General features: G+C 39.6%; 2 protein-coding genes and 2 non-coding genes across 15 annotated transcripts in view; 3 read left to right on the top strand and 1 right to left on the bottom strand.

Annotated features, from left to right (window-relative positions):
- Window positions 1-382: 382 nt before the first annotated feature.
- Window positions 383-8,221, top strand: rpl27a (ribosomal protein L27a). The gene is made up of 5 exons (XM_072592327.1): window positions 383-447; window positions 1,821-1,884; window positions 1,970-2,045; window positions 6,052-6,226; window positions 8,056-8,221. The coding sequence occupies exons 1-5, from the start codon at window positions 445-447 to the stop codon at window positions 8,182-8,184; spliced, it is 447 nt and encodes a 148-aa protein (XP_072448428.1). The 5' UTR covers window positions 383-444; the 3' UTR covers window positions 8,185-8,221.
- LOC140493907 (small nucleolar RNA SNORA3/SNORA45 family) lies at window positions 3,099-3,229 on the top strand. The gene has a single exon (XR_011963791.1). It is a non-coding gene; the product is annotated as a small nucleolar RNA SNORA3/SNORA45 family (small nucleolar RNA).
- Window positions 6,916-7,044, top strand: LOC140493906 (small nucleolar RNA SNORA3/SNORA45 family). Its single transcript, XR_011963790.1, has one exon. It is a non-coding gene; the product is annotated as a small nucleolar RNA SNORA3/SNORA45 family (small nucleolar RNA).
- Window positions 8,222-16,433: 8,212 nt separating the features above from the next.
- dennd2b (DENN domain containing 2B) overlaps window positions 16,434-20,685 on the bottom strand; it is a 462,540-nt gene continuing 458,288 nt past the window's right edge. For 11 of the 12 annotated variants that reach the window (XM_072592318.1, XM_072592325.1, XM_072592315.1 and 8 more), the window contains one exon: window positions 16,434-17,313. In XM_072592318.1, the coding sequence (XP_072448419.1) occupies window positions 17,279-17,313 (35 nt within the window). In that variant the 3' untranslated portion in view covers window positions 16,434-17,278. Of the gene's footprint in view, window positions 17,314-18,064; window positions 20,269-20,685 lie in introns of those variants that run through there. The other variant, XM_072592320.1, reaches the window with a different exon arrangement.

Below are 20,685 nucleotides of genomic sequence, written 5' to 3'. Positions count from 1 at the left end.
AACTTTGTCCACCCAGTCCAACACCTCTACATTATGGCTACCTTCAGACATTGACTGACCTCATTATTAATTTATTCTTTTCCCATGTTTCTTGGAGGCGTGGTCAAAGAAAATAAGGCTTTTAAAAACCGTTGCTACGCAGGCGCATTTGTCTGGTTCAAATGAAGACCGTTATTGCGCAAGTGTAGTTGTCTGGCAAACGAAACCGTGTCTGCGCAGGCGCAGGTGCAGGAATACTGGAGAATGGCAACTGTTACGCATGCGCATTTTACCGGGGTCCGTCACCGGCGATCGTCACTGCGCAGGCGTTCTGGCCTGGACAAAAGAAAGCGTATTCAGGAGGACGATGGCTCTTACTGAGCAGGCGCACTTCTGCTCACACCCGGATGTCAAATAAAACCGCGAGGTTTTGTATTAGCCTCCCTCTTCACGTCATCTGCTAAGATGGTAGGTAACGTGGAAGCTGGTGGTCTGACTTTAATACAATTAGAATCCAATGCAATCGGGTATGAGAAGTGACCTTAAAAATAGATGTCTGTTGTATAATCATTGTTGACCTTTTTGTGAACAAAATGTATAGCACTTTCGCTAAGATAGTTGTACTTATTTAGATGAAAGCTCTGTGGCCTATTTAGTGAAGGCTGAATGCAGGATGATGGCGGCTGTTCCGTTGTAATTAATGGGCCTTCTCTAAATTATTGACTTGAGTCGTGATGTTGTGCATTGTGGTTTGAGTTTGGCGCTGCCCGAGCCGAATAGTTTTCTGCAATTTGCCTACTATGATCTACGAATCGCCAGAAAACAGTTCCTTTATGTTTGTGAAAACTCAGCGTTATATAACCCGATGGAATTTTCATGAATTATGCCACTTCTGGGGTTCATGACATTTTCAATCGTGTCACTATTTTACAAAGATACGGGCTGCTGTATTTAATTGTCGTTGGCCGTAAGAAATTGTACGCGTTGTTTCAGATGAGAAAGTGACAACACCAGTGTTATATACAATCTCTTAGTCCAAAATTCTTTAGTTGATGGCTAAAACTACTTCAATAATACGGTGAGGATGATGGGGTCATCTGCGGATTCATCAGAAATTTTAGCGGAGCTGCTTCGCTGTTTGAGAGGCATCCTCGGAGATACACTTCCATTTTAAGTAGAGTTCTCATAGTGGGCTACTTTTCCAGAAAAATTGAGGCCACAAACGTAGGGGGTGACCTAGGTTGAATTCTTTTGAACTGTGTAGAGGATACATTTGATATCTGGTTAGCAGACTGATCCTTTTTTATTCTAAAGAATTGGTATGAACTTGTGTGGTATAATGAAAGCATGCTAATTTCTGGTTCTGTTCATGATAATGTGTATCTACAAGTAGCAAGAACAAGTTTGGATACCATAATGTCAAGTAGTGTCTATACAAACTAATGTAAAGTGGTGTAATGTACCAAATATTATTGCTGATGGGTATCTAGTTCTGCTACAGTTAGTCTTGGATTTGGTATTATATAATGTCCTCCAGTCAATTGATCAAAAACTGAGTAGTATGAATGTGCATGGATGACTGGTTAGTTGTACTAAGATGTTGTAGTTCTAGAGAACTAAATCTTTAAGTGGTTATAGAGGAAGCTGTAAAAACCCATTGTATAAATATGTGTAGATAGGTTTTGTAAACATTAGGCACTGGTGTATTGCATTAACTGTAATCAGTTGGGAGTGTAATTTTTCATGCATGTTTTTTCTTATAAACATGCATGAAAAAACCTGGTCATTTTCCATTATAGTATCACTGACTGATAAAGCTAACTCAGTGATATTTATCTTAGCCGTCCAGATTGAGAAAGACCAGGAAGCTGAGGGGACATGTCAGCCACGGTCATGGCCGAATTGGTGAGTAATAAACACAAGCCCAAGTCTACCTTTTTTAGTGAAGGAGTTTAGATACCTGGTTATAATTTTTTTGTTTCTGTTATAGGCAAACACAGGAAGCATCCAGGTGGTCGTGGCAATGCTGGTGGCATGCACCATCACAGAATCAACTTTGATAAATAGTATGTAGTCTGAAACTATTTTGATCCATAGATTTGTGATCTTGTGTGAAAGGTTGTGGTGAAAATAACTTGAAGTTAAATTGAACAACCTATTCAACTGTTTTGTTGAAACTATGGAATACTATAACATCTTGATTCATTTGAGGAAATTCAAGTTTTGCTTTAAAGTTAAAACAGCCCCAGCCTACTCAACATCTTCCCTACAGCTCAGTTCTTCCAGCCCTGGCAATATCCTTGTAAATCCTTTCTGAACCCTTTCAAGTTTCACATCTTTACAATAGGAAGGAGACCAGAATTGCACACAGTGTTCCAACAGTGGCCTAACCAATGTCCATACAGCTGCAACATGACCTCCCAATTCCTGTACTCAATACTCTGACCAATAAAGGAAAGCATGCCAATCGCCGTCTTCACTATCCTATCTACCTGCGACTCCACTTTCAAGGAGCTATGAACCTGCACTCTAAGGCCACTTTGTTCGGCAACACTTCCTAGGACCTTGTCATAAATGTGTAAGTCCTGCTAAGATTTGCTTTCCTCACATATATCTAAATTACACTCCATCTGCCATTTTTTCAGCTCATTGGCCCATCTGATCAAAATCCTGTTTTTATCTGAGGTAACCTTCTTTGCTGTCCAATATGTGTCGGAGGCTGAGGGGTGACCTTAAAGGTTTTATAAAATTGAGGGGCATGGATAGGATAAATAGGCAAACTCTTTTCCCTGGGGTGGGAGACTCCAGAACTAGAGGGCACAGGTTTAGGGTGAGAGAGAAAGATATAAAGGAGACCTTTTTCTCACACAGGGTGGTATGTGTGTGGAATGAGCTGTCAGAGGAACTGGTGGAGGCTGGTACAATTTCAGCATTTAAGAGGCATCTGGATGGGTATATGAATAGGAAGGGTTTGGAGGGATACGGGCCAGTTGCTGGTAGGTGGGACTAGATCGGACTGGGTTGGCAAGGACAAGTTGGACTGAAGGGTCTGTTTCCATGCTTACAGCTTACTGTGACGGCATCTATCCTCTTCACTCTTCCTTCTCAAAATTTACAATAACGAGACTAGAGTCACACCCTGACACTTCCTGTGGTCCTGGTGTGCTATTGTTCTCGAAGATTGAATACTACTTTTATTCGCTGGCTGGAGCTTCTGGTAGCGCAGTCAGTCACTAGGTTAGTGACACTGTATGCAATGTTCTAATGTTGCAACTTGCCGGTCCTGAGGTGCTGCCTATCTGCACAGGTAAATTGTTTCCTTTTAGTTTTGATATACAGTATATGTTGCATTGTGCAACAGCTAGCTTAATTTACCCCAGTTGACCATTCTGGTCTATCATTCGAGACTAACTATAAAGCATTGCACAGTGCTTACATGTTTAGCAAAAGGAGAATGAAAGCACTAAAGTCATCTCGGGAAAATCTCAGTGGACAAGTTTAAAAAATAATTTTAGATTTCTGGTCAACTGAAATGAAACCAATATCTTGTGCACGTTTGTCTGAATTTTCTCCTCCAGTTCTTCAAAGTTCTCTTCAAAACCGCTTGATGTTATTCACTGCTTGGAAGTAAAGTTTTTTAGCAACTCCACACTTTGCAACGTGCCTTAACTATCTGAGACATTTACACTGAATTCAAACTACAATTAAGTTGAAATCTAAATTGTTTTTTAACTTGTCCACTGAGATGACTTTAGTGCTTTCGTTTTCCTTTTGCTAAACATGAAAGCACTGCGCAGTATTTTATAGTTACTCTAATGATTAGAAATTCCTCCTCTGAGTCCTAAGTTGGTGGTTTAGTCTGAGGCTATGCTGTCTGGACCTAGTCTTCCATGTGGGGAAACACCCTTTTGGCATTTGCCCTTTTAAGAATCAAGTATGTCTCAATTAGACCACCTCTCATTCATCAAAATTCCAGTGATTGGAGTTCCATTCTTGTGCTCATAATACAATCCTTCTTCACACCAGCAATCATCCTAGTGAATTTTCTCTAAACTGTCTCCACTAATATAGATTTTATTTGCCTTGCTGATTACCTGTGACACCCATGTGCTGGCTTCATGTTTCATGCACAAGTACCCCCAAGTCCCTTTGTGTGGCAGGTTTTTGCCATTTCAGTACTCTGCTCTAACACCACAAGGAATAGGAACAGGAGTAGGCCCCTTGAACCTGTTCTGCCATTTAATAGAATTGTCTGATCTGACATTCCTCATCTGCCTTCCTGCCCTTACCCAATAAGACTTTATTCCTCTACCAATCACAAATCTATCTCAGCCTAAATATACAAAAGGATTCTGCTCCCACAGCATTTTAGTTTGAGTATTACTAATTGTATTATGATTATTCTTTAATAAAGAATACAGGGCAGGAATTAATGGGATGTTCAAAGCTCTTCCGTCATATAGATTGATGCAAAATCTCTGCCATTTCCTTGTTTTGCATAATTATCTCCCCTGATTAGATTGATTTTCCTACAGTGTGGAAACAGGCCCTTTGGCCCATCCAGTCCACACTGACCTTCTGAAGAGGAGCCCACCCAGATCCAATCCCATACCCTATATGTGCACCTAACACTAGGCAATTTAGCACTGCCAATTCACCTGACCTGCACATCTTTAGTTTTTTTTTATTGTCAATGTTTTGAGAAGATTTGTAGCTCAGTTTGAGGTTTTGGAGGTAAGGTTGCTCACTGAGCTGGAATATTTGTTTTTAGAAGTTTCATCACCATGCTAGGTAACGTCATCAGTGAGCCTCCAATGAAGTGCTGGTGTTATGTCTAGCTTCTCTGTTTAGGTTTCCTTGGTTGATGATGTCATTTCCTTTTCTTTCTCTGAGAGTGGTTGATGGTATTCCGAGTTCTCATTGGAATGCTATGCTTCTCGGAATTCTTGCGGATGTCTCTGTTTGGCTTGTCCTCGAACGGATGTGTTGTCTCAGTCAAAGTGGTATCTTTCCTCATCTGTATGTAAGGATACTAGTGATAGTGGGTCATATCTTTTTGTGGCTAGTTGTTCATGTATCCTGGTTAGTTTTCTGCCTGTTTGTCCAGTGTAGTGTTTGTTACAATTTTTGCAAGGTATTTTTGCTTGTTATTTATAGGGTCTTTTAAGTTTGTTAGCTTGTGTTTGTGAGCTACCATGATGCCTAGAGGCCTGAATAGTCTGGCAGTCATTTCAGAGATGTCTTTGATATAGAGGACAGTGGCGAGGGATTCTGGGTGTGTTTTGGCTGCTTGTTTGTGTTTGTTGCTGAGAAATCTGACTGTGTTCATTGCGTACCCATTCTTTTTGAATACATTTTTGTCAGTTTTTATATTCTTACTAGTTTGTCCTCCTAGTTTTTCTTCTCGTATCTTTAGTCCTCCTTTTTGGATTCTAAATTTTGTCCCAGTCTCTGGGACTATCACTGACATTAGCTTTGTTTTTCACATGCTTTTTCTTTCAACTTTGTATCTTGCATAATTTTCTTAGTTATGGTTTTCTTTTCTCTCCCTTTTTAGAATATTACCTGTATGTAGTAATAACGTAAGATCTTCTGTAGTGCAAGGTTTGCTTCAATTTAATTTGAATTATAAATATTTCATGTTGGCAAGTTCCTTGAGTGTATAGTTTTACATAGTCTGAAAAGTATTCTGACCGAATACTTTTTGGGGCTTTATTCTGTGACGTCAGTCAAGTGGTGGAACAGCTTCTTGGATTTCTGAGCCTAGCTTTTGTAATTTGCACAAGCACTTCGCTAGATTTGATATCTCCATTTCTACAAGTAAAGCATGCAAAGTCTGTTGATTTTAAGGGAGAACTAAGGAAGTGAAGTAAAAGGCTGTCCTGAATGATATGGCAGTAAAAGAGTAAATTCTTCTTGCACATTGAGATGGCTGCTGTGGTATCACTGGATTCAACAAACCTAGAAAAATGTTTGCTTAATATTCAATTTTTCCAATGAGGGACCAGTTCTTAGTGTTTCTAAAAGTTGCATTGAGCCTGGTTAAGTGAAGTTTGATTTCTAATTTTTTAGTCATCCAGGTTACTTTGGAAAAGTTGGCATGAGGCAATATCATCTCAAGAAGAATCGGTTGTTCTGTCCGACTATAAATCTGGATAAACTGTGGACACTGGTCAGTGAACAGACCCGATTAAACTATGCCAAAAAACCTGAAGGACCAGCACCTGTCATTGACGTTGTACATGCTGTGAGTATTATGACAGGTTTTTTTTGAGCAGCCTGTAAGTAGGATATACTGATAGGGGAAACAACAAATCTGAGCAAAGAAGTAGGTGGTGTGCAGCCAAACAGGAGTTGGTAAACTGTTTCGCAGTCTACTCATCCACAGTTGATTTAGACACTGAAGGTAATATAGGCTAAGGTTATTTAACCTAAAAATATAATTTAACAACTTGGATCCAATTAAAACCAACAATACCTAAGGCAGATTAGTCCAAGTTAATTTTTAGTTTTAAGTGCATGATTTTGAACATGTTACTCGAGATGGATCTGTCTGAGGCTGTACAACAGATTTGCTTCCTTTTAATGCATTATTGACATGCTCACTGGCTCCGATTCCATGTTTGATTTCATTCGTAATCGCTTCTATCAAATGTTGTACAGAAATAGAATGCTCATAATCACATGTTAATACATCCCACCTGTCAAATACATAGTCTGATCAGCTGAGGGGGAGAAATCTGGATTTTAAAGAGTCTTATTTTCTTAAATGTTCCATCAAGCACAGCTGCCAAGGGCAGAAGTGATGGAGGAAGCTTTGTGAATGGAAGCACACTTGGGGAATGTGAGCAGTACTCGAAGGAAATGTTTGGTTATTAAATAAGGGTATCAGTTGGCTGTGGGAGGTGTCAAAATAGTTTATTGTTGAGTTTGGGAATCGAGACTAGAGTCACATCCTTACACTTATTATTGTCTTGATGTGCTTATAGTTTTCGAAGAGCAATTACTGATCTTATTCACTGGTTGAGCTTTATAGTTCAGTCAGTCACACAATCAGTAACATTGCTGGTGATTCCACTAGGAGCATTAGTGGTACTACATCTTTATCTCCACTAGTCTTTGGGATGCCATTTGAGGGTTGACAAACTTAAAAACTTTGTCCTAAATTTGCTATCTCCATTTGAGCTCAAGTTGCTTTGTTTTCTATATTTACAATTTAGTTAATTTTGCAGATTTAGCTTCTGCATCTCAACTTCAAGAATAATTCCTCCAAATGCCTCCTTCTCACTTCCAAGTTTTTCAGCATAACACAACTGTTAAGTTTGTTATTCATTTCAAAATCTGACCTGAGGAATGCAGTTTTTCACTTTGGTTTATTTTGCCTGTTCTTTAGTATATTGTTTGCTGTTCTGTTGGTTTGACATGCAGTGGTATATTAAGGTCATTAGTTTTCTGTAAATGAGTTGCCTGCTGTTTTCAATTTTTCTGGGAAGATTAATTTGCATTGGTTCCTGAATAGAATCTCATACATGGAAGACCATGGATATTGTATTGCAGACACATGAAATCCTAGTCCTGTCTCTGCAAATCTAATGGCAGGATAGGAGCTTCAATGTGTCCCCCTCAAGCCAACATTTCCAGTGCTAAGGCAATATTGCTATCAGATATTTATGCAGACTTCCAAAACAAGGTCTCTACTCTTGACCTCTGACAGCGGAGGTAATTACCAAGGAAGACCAGAATCTCTTCAAGCACACCTTCATACCTCTTCGGTTGGATTCCTGGTTTTCCAAGATCTGTGATCATTGAGAAAAAGTTGTCAACAGATGTTTATATCCTCTGGAAGTTTTAATGATAGTTGAGCTATCAAAACTTTATGTACTTTTTTAAAAAAAAAGTAAACTTCACAAATTATCTCGTCTCTTAGATGTTAATTGCAGTAAAGCTGGAGCACTTTTTGGTTGGTTCTTATTTATCCTGGAATGGTTGTCCTATTCATATTTTGCTACTTAATTTGGGGCTTGGAGTAACAAATATTTACTTGAATCATTGCTTCATTTTTCTTTTTTTTTGTAGGGTTACTATAAAGTTCTGGGCAAAGGCAGACTGCCTAAACAACCAGTTATTGTCAAGGCAAAGTTCTTCAGCAGGAAAGCTGAAGAGAAAATCAAAGAAGTTGGTGGCGCCTGTGTATTAATGGCATAACATTTCTAATGTATTAATAAAATGCTGTCACTTTTAACTGTGTGCTTTTTGTTTTTAAAAAAAAAAGATGCATGTTCAAAGTATATGAAATGGAGTTAGCCTATTCCCCTAGTGGCTGGCTGGCTGCCTGCCTCTGCAGCTTTTTGTTTTAATTTTTTTCCACCTGATTAAATCATGTCGTACTTTGACTTGCTTAGCTACTTTGGTTGTGAAACTTTCATATTCTCTAACCTGGTTATTAATGACCTGATTATCACCAAGTTTGATATGTGTAAAAATAGTAATAAGATTAAATATAGCTTCCATTATGTACTTGTACTAATACAGGTTTATGGAATCTGCCCCAATAAGGCCAGAGGTCAGTTATGATCATACTGAATGGCAGAGCAGAATTGAGCCAAAAGAGGCTGCTTCTAATTTGTATTTTTATGTACTGTATACTGGATGTGGATATGTTTTTGCCTTTTAATCTAAATGGTTTAGCAAGGTTAAGTTGGGAACTGGAAAGATGTCAGCTAAGGTTGTTCTGCTATAACACTTAGTGTCCCTAATTTGTCAAAAGTGTGAACTTTTAAAACTTATGTTGGCTATAATAATTACAGGAACACCAAGTGCTGTTCCTAAGGCACCATTTTTCTATAATGTGGGGTTACACAAAAATGTAACAATGTTGGTAGAAGAACTACCTGTATGATAAATTCATTTGACTTGTAGAAATAGCCAAGGTAAATTTAACAAGGGAAATGAAAAAGCAGACAGACATGAAACTACAAGTTCACTGGGTTCTAGGCAATGGCAATGTCAATATTGCCTATATGGCACAGATAATAGTGAATGATTATGATGTAGTAGGCATCACAGAGACTTGGTTACAGGGGGGTCAGGACTGGCAGTTAAACCTCCATGGTTTTTCGACTTATCGAAAAGACAGAGAGGTGGGCAGAGGGGGTGGAGTTGCCTTGTTAGTTAAGAACAAAATTAAATCTATGGTATTGAATGACATAGCGTCGGATGATGTGGAGTCTGTGTGGGTGGAATTGAGGAACCACAAAGGCAAAAAAACCATAATTGGAGTTGTGTACAGACCTCCTAACAGTGGTCAGGACCAGGGACGCAACATGTACCGGGAAATAGAGAAGGCATGTCAGAAAGGCAAGGTTACATTGATCATGGGTGACTTCAATATGCAGGTGGACTGGGTAAATAATGTTGCTAGTGGATCTAAAGAAAGGGAATTCATGGAATGCTTACAGGATGGCTTTTTGGAACAGCTAGTCATGGAGCCCACAAGAGAGCAGGCTATTCTGGACCTAGTGCTTTGCAATGAACCAGACTCTATAAAAGATCTTAAAGTAAGGGAACCCTTAGGAAGTAGCGACCATAATATGGTAGAGTTCAGTCTGGAGTTTGAAAGGGAGAAGGCGAAATCTGATGTAATGGTGTTACAGTTGAATAAAGGTAATTATGAGGGCATGAGAGAGGAACTGACTAAAATAGACTGGAAGCAGAGGCTAACCGGGAAGACACTAGAGCAAAAATGGCAGGAGTTTGTAGGTATAATTGAGGACACTGTACAGAGGTTCATTCCCAAGAAAAGAAAGATTAACCGGGGAGGGATTAGACAACCTTGGCTGACAAAGGAAGTCAGGAAATGTATTAAAGAAAAAGAGAGATCCTATAAAGTGGCTAAGAACAGTGGGAAATCAGAAGATTGGGAAGGATACAAAAGCCAACAGAGGATAACAAAGAGTGTAATAAGAAATGAGAGGATCAAATATGAAGGTAGGCTAGCCAGTAATATTAGAAATAATAGTAAAAGTTTCTTTCAGTACATAAGAAACAAACGACAGGCAAAAGTAGACATTGGGCCACTTCAAACTGATGCAGGGAGCCTAGTGATGGGAGATAAGGAAATAGCAGGAGAACTTAACAAGTACTTTGCGTCAGTTTTCACAGTGGAAGACAGGAGTAATATCCCAAAAATTAAAGGGTGTCACGGGGCTGAGTTGAGTATGGTTGCCATTACGAAAGAGATAGTGCTAGAAAAGTTAAAAAGTCTTAAAATTGATAAATCTCCTGGCCCCGATGGGATACACCCTAGAGTTCTGAGAGAGGTTGCTGAGGAAATAGCAGAGGCATTGGTTGAGATCTTTCAAGAGTCACTGGAGTCAGGAAAGGTCCCGGACGATTGGAAGATGGCTGTAGTAACCCCCTTGTTCAAGAAAGGATCAAGGCAAAAGATGGAAAATTATAGGCCAATCAGCTTAACCTCGGTTGTTGGTAAAATTCTAGAATCCATCATTAAGGATGAGGTTTCTAAATTCTTGGAAGAGCAGAGTCTGATTAGAACAAGTCAACATGGATTTAGTAAAGGGAGGTCATGCCTGACAAACCTGTTGGAATTTTTTGAAGAGGTAACAAGTAGGTTAGACCAGGGGAACCCAGTGGATGTGGTCTATCTGGACTTTCAAAAGGCCTTTGATAAGGTGCCACACGGGAGACTGCTGAGCAAGGTGAGGGCCCATGGTGTTCGAGGTGAGCTGCTGGGATGGATTGAGGATTGGCTATCTAACAGAAGGCAGAGAGTTGGGATAAAAGGTTCTTTTTCAGAATGGCAGCCGGTGACGAGCGGTGTCCCGCAGGGTTCGGTGCTGGGGCCACAGCTGTTCGCATTATATATTAATGATTTGGATGAGGGAACCGGGGGCATTCTAGCGAAGTTTGCCGATGATACAAAGTTAGGTAGACAGGCAGGTAGTACTGAGGAAGTGGGGAGGCTACAGAAGGATCTAGACAGGTTGGGAGAGTGGTCCAGGAAATGGCTGATGGAATTTAACGTGAGCAAGTGCGAGGTCTTGCACTTTGGCAAAAAGAATATAGGAATGGACTACTTTCTAAATGGTGAGAAACTTAATAAAGCCAAAGCACAAAGGGATCTGGGAGTGCTAGTCGAGGATTCTCTAAAGGTAAACATGCAGGTTGAGTCTGTGATTAAGAAAGCAAATGCAATGTTGTCTCTTATCTCAAGAGGGTTGGAATATAAAAGCAGAGATGTACTACTAAGACTTTATAAAGCTCTGGTTAGGCCCCATTTGGAGTACTGTGTCCAGTTTTGGTCCCCACACCTCAGGAAGGACATACTGGCACTGGAACGTGTCCAGCGGAGATTCACACGGATGATCCCTGGAATGACAGGTCTAGCATATGAGGAACGGCTGAGGATACTGGGATTGTATTCGTTGGAGTTTAGAAGATTAAGGGGAGATCTAATAGAGACGTACAAAATAATACATGGCTTTGAAAAGGTGGATGCTAGAAAATTGTTTCTGTTAGGCGAGGAGACTAGGACCCGTGGACACAGCCTTAGAATTAGAGGGGGTCATTTCAGAACGGAAATGCGGAGACATTTCTTCAGCCAGAGAGTGGTGGGCCTGTGGAATTCATTGCCACGGAGTGCAGTGGAAGCCGGGACGCTAAATGTCTTCAAGGCCGAGATTGATAGGTTCTTGTTGTCTAGAGGAATTAAGGGCTACGGGGAGAATGCTGGCAAGTGGAGCTGAAATGCGCATCAGCCATGATTGAATGGCGGAGTGGACTCGATGGGCCGAATGGCCTTACTTCCACTCCTATGTCTTATGGTCTTATGGTCTTATATCAATTACCACTGACTGCCAACAGCTAAGTTGCTCTCTAATGAAGTTCATTTCCTATTATGTCATGTAATTCAGAATCTAATCACATGGTGGATCTGAAGTCATACTTTAGTCAGATCAAGCAAAGGTGGTATATGTCCTTTTAAGACATTGCAAAAACCCATTTGGTTCACTAATGATCCAGTATATTCACTTAATAGCTTTTTTTTCCCTAGATATTCAAGTATTGAGTACTATCCATTTTCTATTGTAGGTTTCTGGATTTTGGAGCTTTTCAGATAGTGTACCTCTACTAGGCTTGTAATCCAAAGTATTTTTTCATCATAAGGTTGTTTGGCATACAAGCAGGTTTACCCACTCAACCCACATCACTCAGATGGTGTGTGGCCCAGCACTGGCAGGTATCAATTCTGTCTCGCTGCTTGTACTCATAGGTACATCTGCTGTTCAGTAAGATTTTTTAAATTGCCCTATTAAACTGTCACTCTGAAATCCAAGAAATTCTGAACCAACTGAGGATTTTGGATAAAGGATTGCATACTTGTGTATTTTTTTTGAGTGACTGGCCAAGTTAGCACCACTTTTAAAAACTTTAATTTTCAAGTTTAAATTCTTGTGATAAGAATTAAGCATACACATGTAAGCAAGTTATAAACATCACTGGTTATTCCTCAGCTGGCTTCAAGTATAAGCATCATAACACCTTGACAGCTTTGAAATTATGATAGGATATAGATCAGGTTTATTAGAATAGCACTAGCATTGAGACTGCAGATATAAAAAGTGCCATGACTAAAAGAAAAGTTATAGACTAGTTTAAATACTATGACATTGAAAATGTCAGAAATTATATAGTTTACCAGTATTTTAGCTGTCAGAAGTGAAACAACAAAATTCAGCTAACTTGGTACTGACCACAAAAGGCACGGTTTGTTACTTGATTCTTCGGAGAAGTGAGGAACGAGAAGCCTTTCTCAAAACCCATTCTGATTGAATGTACCTGCTGTAGAGCCCTCATTACTTAGTTTTATCATTTTTTGATTGAAATGGATGATTGAAGTTTGAACAGCATTTTTTAAAAAAAAAGTTGTTTTCTTTTGGGGTCTGTAAATTGTAACTTAATTTACAAATCTAAGGATGGTGTAGATAAACCAGCACTGAGTGAATGCTAAGCATGGACTGGTAGCTGGTTAGATGTTGAATTGGTCAATCAAGGAAGGACTGATACTAACCAGGCAACTTCAATGATGATACAAAAGGACCAGTTCTGACATGGTTTGAAAGAGTGTGATTGTGGAAGCTTTCATATTAACTGGACACAAACATACAACAGAGACTAAGTTAGTGAATGATCTGAGAAAAAGAATCCTACACGGAGAAATAAGTAAACATTTATGGAAGTCTGCTGAAACTGCATTAATCGGTGACTTTGAAGTTCAAGCTTGAAGTTCTACTTGCCTGTGAACAACCCATTGTCCAAGGATTTCATGAAGACCTGGTATCAAACTCTTAACTGAGAGAGAGGGTTATGACCAAAGAAGATTTGGCTTTTGATCCTTGATATTAATTGCATTACCTTGTTTCTGCATTCTGATAAATTTACATTAAAAACAAATTGTTAATTTGTTTGTTATAAACTTGATATCTAAGATTATTATTTGTAAAGCTCAATTTTGTGGTCACTAAATGATTTAATTTCACTCTTGTTGGGAAGCTGGTGATAATGAGGCTGGTTTGGTTTAGCTTTCCACACCGTACAAGTAGAACCAACAAGTCACAACTTTGCAACTACTGGATCAGACTTCAAAAGGTTAACCTTCATTGCAGCAAGAAGGATGTCAAGCAATGAGACCCAAAAGTGTGAAAGTTTTTTTAAGTACCTATCCATTTTCACTTGGATCATACAAGTGACGTTGTACTGTCTAACTCTGGACCAGGAGCCCAGATTCAAGTTCCACCTGCTCCAGCAGTATATCATGTCCCTGAACAATTAGAGAATATTGACAGTGAAAAGGGAAAAATTTACAGGCAGCAGAAGGAGCAATAATAACAATTAGGTTGGTGAAAGAGCAAGAGATACCATGAAAAAAAACATTTGCACGTTGACTTTTCATGACCTAGAATTCAGAGTTTGAATGGGTTTCTGTTCTTAGTTTAATGTAAATGAGTATTGCTGCCTAGTCCAGCATTTATTTACCCATCCCTGGAAAAGGTGTTGGTGGGCTGCCTTCTTGAACCGGCTCAATCCTTATGGTGCAGGTGCACCCACAGTGCTGTTAGGAGGTTTCAGATTTTTGAACCAGTTATAGTAAAAGAATGATGATATTGTTGCAAGTCAGGATGTTGTGTGTCTTGGAGGCAGATGTGCAAATGATAGTGATCCCATCCAGCTACAAAATTTAGGTAGTCGAGGTCATGAGTTTTTAAGGTACTGTAAAAGGAGAATGGGTAGTGGAAAGAGTTTCAACAACAATTTGCAAAATGGAATTAGATTATTTGAAGGATAAATAACATTAAAAAGGTTATTAGGAAAGAGCAGAAGAGATGCACTAATTTGATAATTTACCAGAAGGACTAGAAGCTCAGGTATGTCAGGTGGAATGGTTTCTTCTGTATTTTAGGGAAACTCATGTTGGGATCCTTAACTAAGAAAATAAGCTAATGGAGTTGCATTTTTACAATTTTTCTTGAAGTTTCTTGACCAAAGGAAGTTATTAATTCACCAATTTTATACACAATTATACAAAACTGTGGTTTAAAGTCATGCATTGCTTTGATGGTGCTTTACTGTCAGTTGTTCAAAGACAAAGAATGTAATGGTATGTGGGATGTTTAGTTTGTATACAGAGCACAAAGATTCCATATTAGAAAGTCAGGTTATGCAATTTGCTGGGCAGAAACAACTATGCCTCCAAATACAGGCATATAGCTCAAAGATTGTGCGAAGATTTGTAGCTAGAGTGCTTGTTGTTGTGGTTCTGTTCGCCGAGCTGGGAATTTGTGTTGCAGACGTTTTGTCTCCTGTCTAGGTGACATCCTCAGTGCTTGGGAGCCTCCTGTGAAGCGCTTCTGTGATGTTTCCTCCTGCATTTATAGTGATTTGTATCTGCCGCTTCCGGTTGTCAGTTCCAGCTATCCGCTGCAGGACAAGCCAAACAGAGACAGCCAGGGAATTCCTAGAGGCATGGCACTCATCCACAGATTCAATCAATAAGCACATCGACCTGGACCCAATATACCGGCCACTGCAGCGGACAGCTGGAACTGACAACCGGAAGCGGCAGATACAAATCACTATAAATGCCGGAGGAAACATCACAGAAGCGCTTCACAGGAGGCTCCCAAGCACTGAGGATGTCACCTAGACAGGAGACAAAACGTCTGCAACACAAATTCCCAGCTCGGCGAACAGAACCACAACACAGGCATATAGCCTCTGTTTAAGGGAATGGCCCGTGACATTCACCTCAAGTGACCACCAGCAATAAAACTGTGACAATGGCCATTCCTCTGGAACTGCATTTCAAAGAAATGTAAACTTTCTTGCTCTCTCTCCAATTGTCTTGTAAAATCTGAACTTTTGATATTCACTAACATTCCTTCATGTTCTCCACAGAGTCAACCGTACCCTTTTCAAAGTGATCTGAGATGTGTAATGCAAGGATATTAGTAAATTGGAGAGGGTTCAGAAAATATTTAGTAGGATGTTTCTGGAATAGATGGTTTCAGTCATAAAAATAGGCTGGGATGTTTTTCACTGGAGAGTAGGAGGTTGTGAGGTGACCTGAAAGATAAGGTGACTAGCAAATCTTTTCCCTCAGGTGGGGGAGTTCAAAACTAGCAAGATATATTTTTAAGGTGAGAGGAGAAATGTTAAAAATGACATGAGAGGCAACCTTTTTTTTAAAAACCACAGAGTGGTTTGTCTGTGGAATGAACTACCAGAAGAGGTGGTGGATGCAGGTACAGTTACAACATTTAAGCACATGAATGGAAAACATTTGGAGGGATATTGGCCAAACACAGACAAGTGGGACTGGTTTTTGTGGGAATATGGTTGGCATGGACTAGTTTGACCAAGGGATGTTTCCACAGTGTCAAAGTTGCTATCCTCAATGAGTAACGATCATGTCTCCTCCTGGCTTCTACATGGGGCAATCCACCACAGAGAAGCTCCTTTTAAATATGGTTAGAAATCTGAAATGAAATCTGGAAATATTGAAGATGCAGAGATTACTGGCATCATTTTTAACATGTCTCGCAATATACTCGAATAACTAATTCTTGTGTGGTTTTAGTTTATCTTGTGTGGTTTTAGTTTATCTTATGGAATTTTAAAAATATATATTTTTATGCATCTGTTAAGCACCAAACTCATCATAAACTTCACCAAGCATGAATAAAGGGTAGTGGAGAATAGATAACTTAAAAAATTATGATTTTGCCCTTTGTATAGGTTGGTGAAAGCCTCTAAATTATGAAACAAAAAGAGTTTCACACCTTTGAAGTGCTGGGTGAGATAAGGTGCTAGGTAAGTCTTGAATTTAACATAACATTTACTCTATTTTCCAAACAGAATCCCATCAGATTAAAAACCTCTGCCAAATGTGTTTATTTTTTTTAAAAAAGCAGTACATAGAAATGTGGCAAGGCTTACCCAGTCATGCTGTTTGAGAATGGCAGAGTTGTAAAGGCTTCTGCTCAGTTCCCATTACACTCAGCTACAGCAGTGCATTACATACAGAAAGGTTTCAGTGATTCATTCATCACCCTTTTCTATGGCAGCTTATGCATTTTCAAGCAACATCAAAAGAAGTACCAAATATTTTCAGTGTAACTTGATCGATCACATTTTGTTGGCAAAATGCAGAAAGAACAAAAAAGATACAATCAGAATTCTACAGCTATAACACAAGAAAAATTGGAACTTCATTTTTTCATATAGTTCAGGTAATTCCCAGTTGATAGGATCACACACATTCTCCATAATCATACCAGCAAAGTAATGAAATTGTTAGTAAATGAGAAAATCTGTGCTTCCCCCAAGCCTCATAACAAACAATAATCGTCTGCATATGCTCAGTTGGACCATTCATGCTCCAAGTCATAAGTCACTCTGGCATCACAAAAACTTGTTAAAAAGTCAACTCTTTACAGATATTCAGTACAATGACTGCTAAATCCAGACAATAAAATACCAATAAAAACAGTAATATATTTACAATATACAATCCAATCTGCAAAGATGAATATAGTTAAGTGTACTTGTTGCAGCTTCAGATTCCTCTCCAATACTATTATAATTCAGTCTTTGAATAAAGATGAAGGATTTGTGAACATGAAAAATGAATAATCCATTTTTTTCAAAATATATATGAGTTTGAGAAGGTACTTGTGCAAGGTCCAGTGGTCCTTGTGAGAACAGATACAGTACAATACAACTAACTCTTCTTGTGGAGGAATTTCATTTTATTTCCTGCAAGAGATATTCAATTTCATTAGTTATGCAGAAGAAAAAGTAAGTCCAGAAATTCCTGAAACAAAGTTTTCATATATGGGATCATGTTGGCATTTTATTCAGATTTAGATTTTATTCAGAAAACTTATTCAGATTAATGTATTTAATTTCCAAAGTCTTTGAAATGAAGTAAGGGGACCCATAAAGGTAAACCGATGGCTTATAGTCATAGAGATGTACAGCATGGAAACAGACCCTTCGGTCCAACCCGTCCATGTCGACCAGATATCCCAACCCAATCTAGTCCCACCTGACAGCACTCTGCCATATCCCTCTAAACCCTTCCTTTCATATACCCATCCAAATGCCTCTTAAATGCTGCAATTGTACCAGCCTCCACCACAGCCTCTGGCAGCTCATTCCATACACATACCACCCTCTCCGTGAAAAGTTTGCCCCTTAGGTCTCTTTTATATCTTTCCCCTCTCACCCTAAACTTATGCCTTCTAGTTCCCCCGACCCCAGGGAAAAGATTGTCTATTTATCTTATCCATGCCCCTCATAATTTTGTAAACCTCTATAAGTGCCTCCGACGCTCCAGGGAAAACAGCCCCAGCCTGTTCAGCCTCTCCCTATAGCTCAAATCCTCCAACCCTGGCAACATCCTTGTAAATCTTTTCTGAACCCTTTCAAGTTTCACAACATCTTTCCGATAGGAAGGGGACCAGAATTGCACGCAATATTCGAACAGTGGCCTAACCAATGTCCTGTACAGCTGCAACATGACCTCCTAACTCCTGTACTCAATACTCTGACCAATAAAGGAAAGCATACCAAACGCCTTCTTCACTATCCTATCTACCTGCGACTCCACTTTCAAGGAGCTACGAACCTGCACTCCAAGGTCTCTTTGTTCAGCAACACTCCCTAGGAGCTTACCATTAAGTGTATAAATCCTGCTAAGATTTGCTTTCCCAAAATGCAGCACCTCGCATTTATCTGAATTAAACTCCATCTGCCACTTCTCAGCCCATTGGCCCATCTGGTCCAGATCCTGTTGTAATCTGAAGTAACCCTCTTCGCTGTCCACTACACCTCCAATTTTGGTGTCATCTGCAAACTTACTAACTGTACCTCTTATGCTCGCATCCAAATCATTTATGTAAATGACAAAAAGTAGAGGGCCCAGTACCAATCCTTGTGGCACTCCTCTGGTTACAGGCCTCCAGTCTGAAAAACAACCCTCCATCTTCTACCTTTGAGCCAGTTCTGAATCCAAATGGCTAGTTCTCCCTGCATTCCATGAGATCTAACCTTGCTAATCAGTGTCCCACGGGGAACCTTGTTGAACGCCTTACTGAAGTCCATATAGATCACATCTACTGCTCTGCCCTCATCAATCTGCTTTGTTACTTCTTCAAAAAACTCAATCAAGTTTGTGAGACATGATTTCCCACGCACAAAGCCATGTTGGCTATCCCGAATCAGTCCTTGCCTTTCCAAATACATGTACATCCTGTCCCTCAGGATTCCCTCCAACAATTTGCCTACCATCGAGGTCAGGCTCACTGGTCTATAGTTCCCTGGCTTGTCTTTACCGTCCTTAAACAGTGGCACCATGTTTGCCAATCTCCAGTCTTCCGGCACCTCACCTGCGCCTATCGATGACACAAATATCTCAGGAGACCCAGCAATCACTTCTTTAGCTTCCCACAGAGTACACCTGATCAGGTCCTGGGGATTTATCCACTTTTAACCGTTTCAAGACATCCAGCACTTCCTCCTCTGTAATCTGGACATTTTGCAAGATGTCACCATCTATTTCCCTACAGTCTATATCTTCCATATCGTTTTCCACAGTAAATACTGAGGCAAAATATTCATTTAGTATCTCCCCCATTTTCTGTGGCTCCACACAAAGGCCGCCTTGCTGATCTTTGAGGGGCCTTATTCTCTCCCTAGTTACCCTTTTGTCCTTAATATATTTGTAAAAACCCTTTGGATTCTCCTTAATTCTATTCACCAAAGCTATCTCATGTCCCCATTATGCCCTCCTGATTTCCCTCTTAAGAATACTCCTACTTTCTTTATACTCTTCTAAGGATTCACTCGATCTATCCTGTCTATGCTTCCTTCTTTTTCTTAACCAAACCCTCATCTGTAATCCTCTTTAAATCCAGTCATTGGGATTGTAATTCCCATTATTTTCTGATATACCTTATTTTTAATTTCAAACTGGTCCCCATCTGCCACCTATTTCTAGATACCTGCACAGCACAGAATGATGCTATTTGTCCTACTATGTGACTGCTGGATCTCTCAAAGGCACTGATTGTTTCTAGTCCTCCATTGCCCTAAACATTCTGAAAATATAGATGTTTACTCAAACCCCTTTTAAAAGTTATTATTAGACCATAACAACTCACTAAACTTATTTTTAAAATCCTCATCTTGACTTGAACCATTTTGCCATTTACTTATATCTGTGTCCTCTCATTATCAACTCTTTTGGCACTGTTTTTCCTCAATTACATGATCAAATTTAGGATTTTGAACAATATCAAAACCTCACTGAACTGTCTCTGTTCCAGGGAGAACAATCCCAGTTTCTCCATGTAACAAAAGGCCCTCATCCCTGGTGCCATTCTTGTGAAATTCCCATACGTTCTATACACAGCCTTTGCACCAAGCTTTAGGAAAGTTGTCCAAAATAACTACATGCTTTTTTGACATCATTTCTAAACAGTGTTTCCCGTGTTTCAGGTCACTTTGTTCTTGTACACCCCTCTAAGGTTTACCATTTAGTTTATACTTCCTCAGTGTTGAGAACAGAATGTATCACTTCACACTTACTTTTCTGTAATAAAGTGCATCTGCCATGTCTCTGCCCATTTCTGAAGTGTTCTCCTTACAGTTCATTACATTTCTGACCCTGGTGTCATCAACATACTCAAAAGTTATGCTCCATATACTCTAGAAAGGATAGTGTAATAGTGCAAAATAAGGACACATGTAATAGAAACCACAGAGTGCCAGGAAAGGACAGCATTCCAAGCATAAGAATTGCAACAGCAAAGAAGTCAGAGTAAAGAAAATGGCTTCAAAGTAACTTTCAGAAGGAGGGTTGTACCAAATGGAGATTTAGAAATCTAAAGATAAAAATTAAAGCAATCGGTAAGTTCATCAATGTGGACAATGAGAAGCTGAAGGGGATAAAGAGATTAAAGTTATATGGCATAAAGAGTAAGATCAATGCTCAAGACATATAAAATTACAGGGGGGACAGGCTACATAGGAAGAGACTTTTCCCTTTGATGGAGGGATGAATGACTGGAGGCATAGATTCAAGTTAAGGGGCAGGAGGTTTTGAGGGTGGTGGGAGTCTGAAAC

Source organism: Chiloscyllium punctatum, chromosome 22, assembly GCF_047496795.1.
Source record: "Chiloscyllium punctatum isolate Juve2018m chromosome 22, sChiPun1.3, whole genome shotgun sequence".
In the NCBI taxonomy this organism is placed as follows: domain Eukaryota; kingdom Metazoa; phylum Chordata; class Chondrichthyes; order Orectolobiformes; family Hemiscylliidae; genus Chiloscyllium; species Chiloscyllium punctatum.
This window is presented reverse-complemented; position numbering and strand designations above follow the sequence as displayed.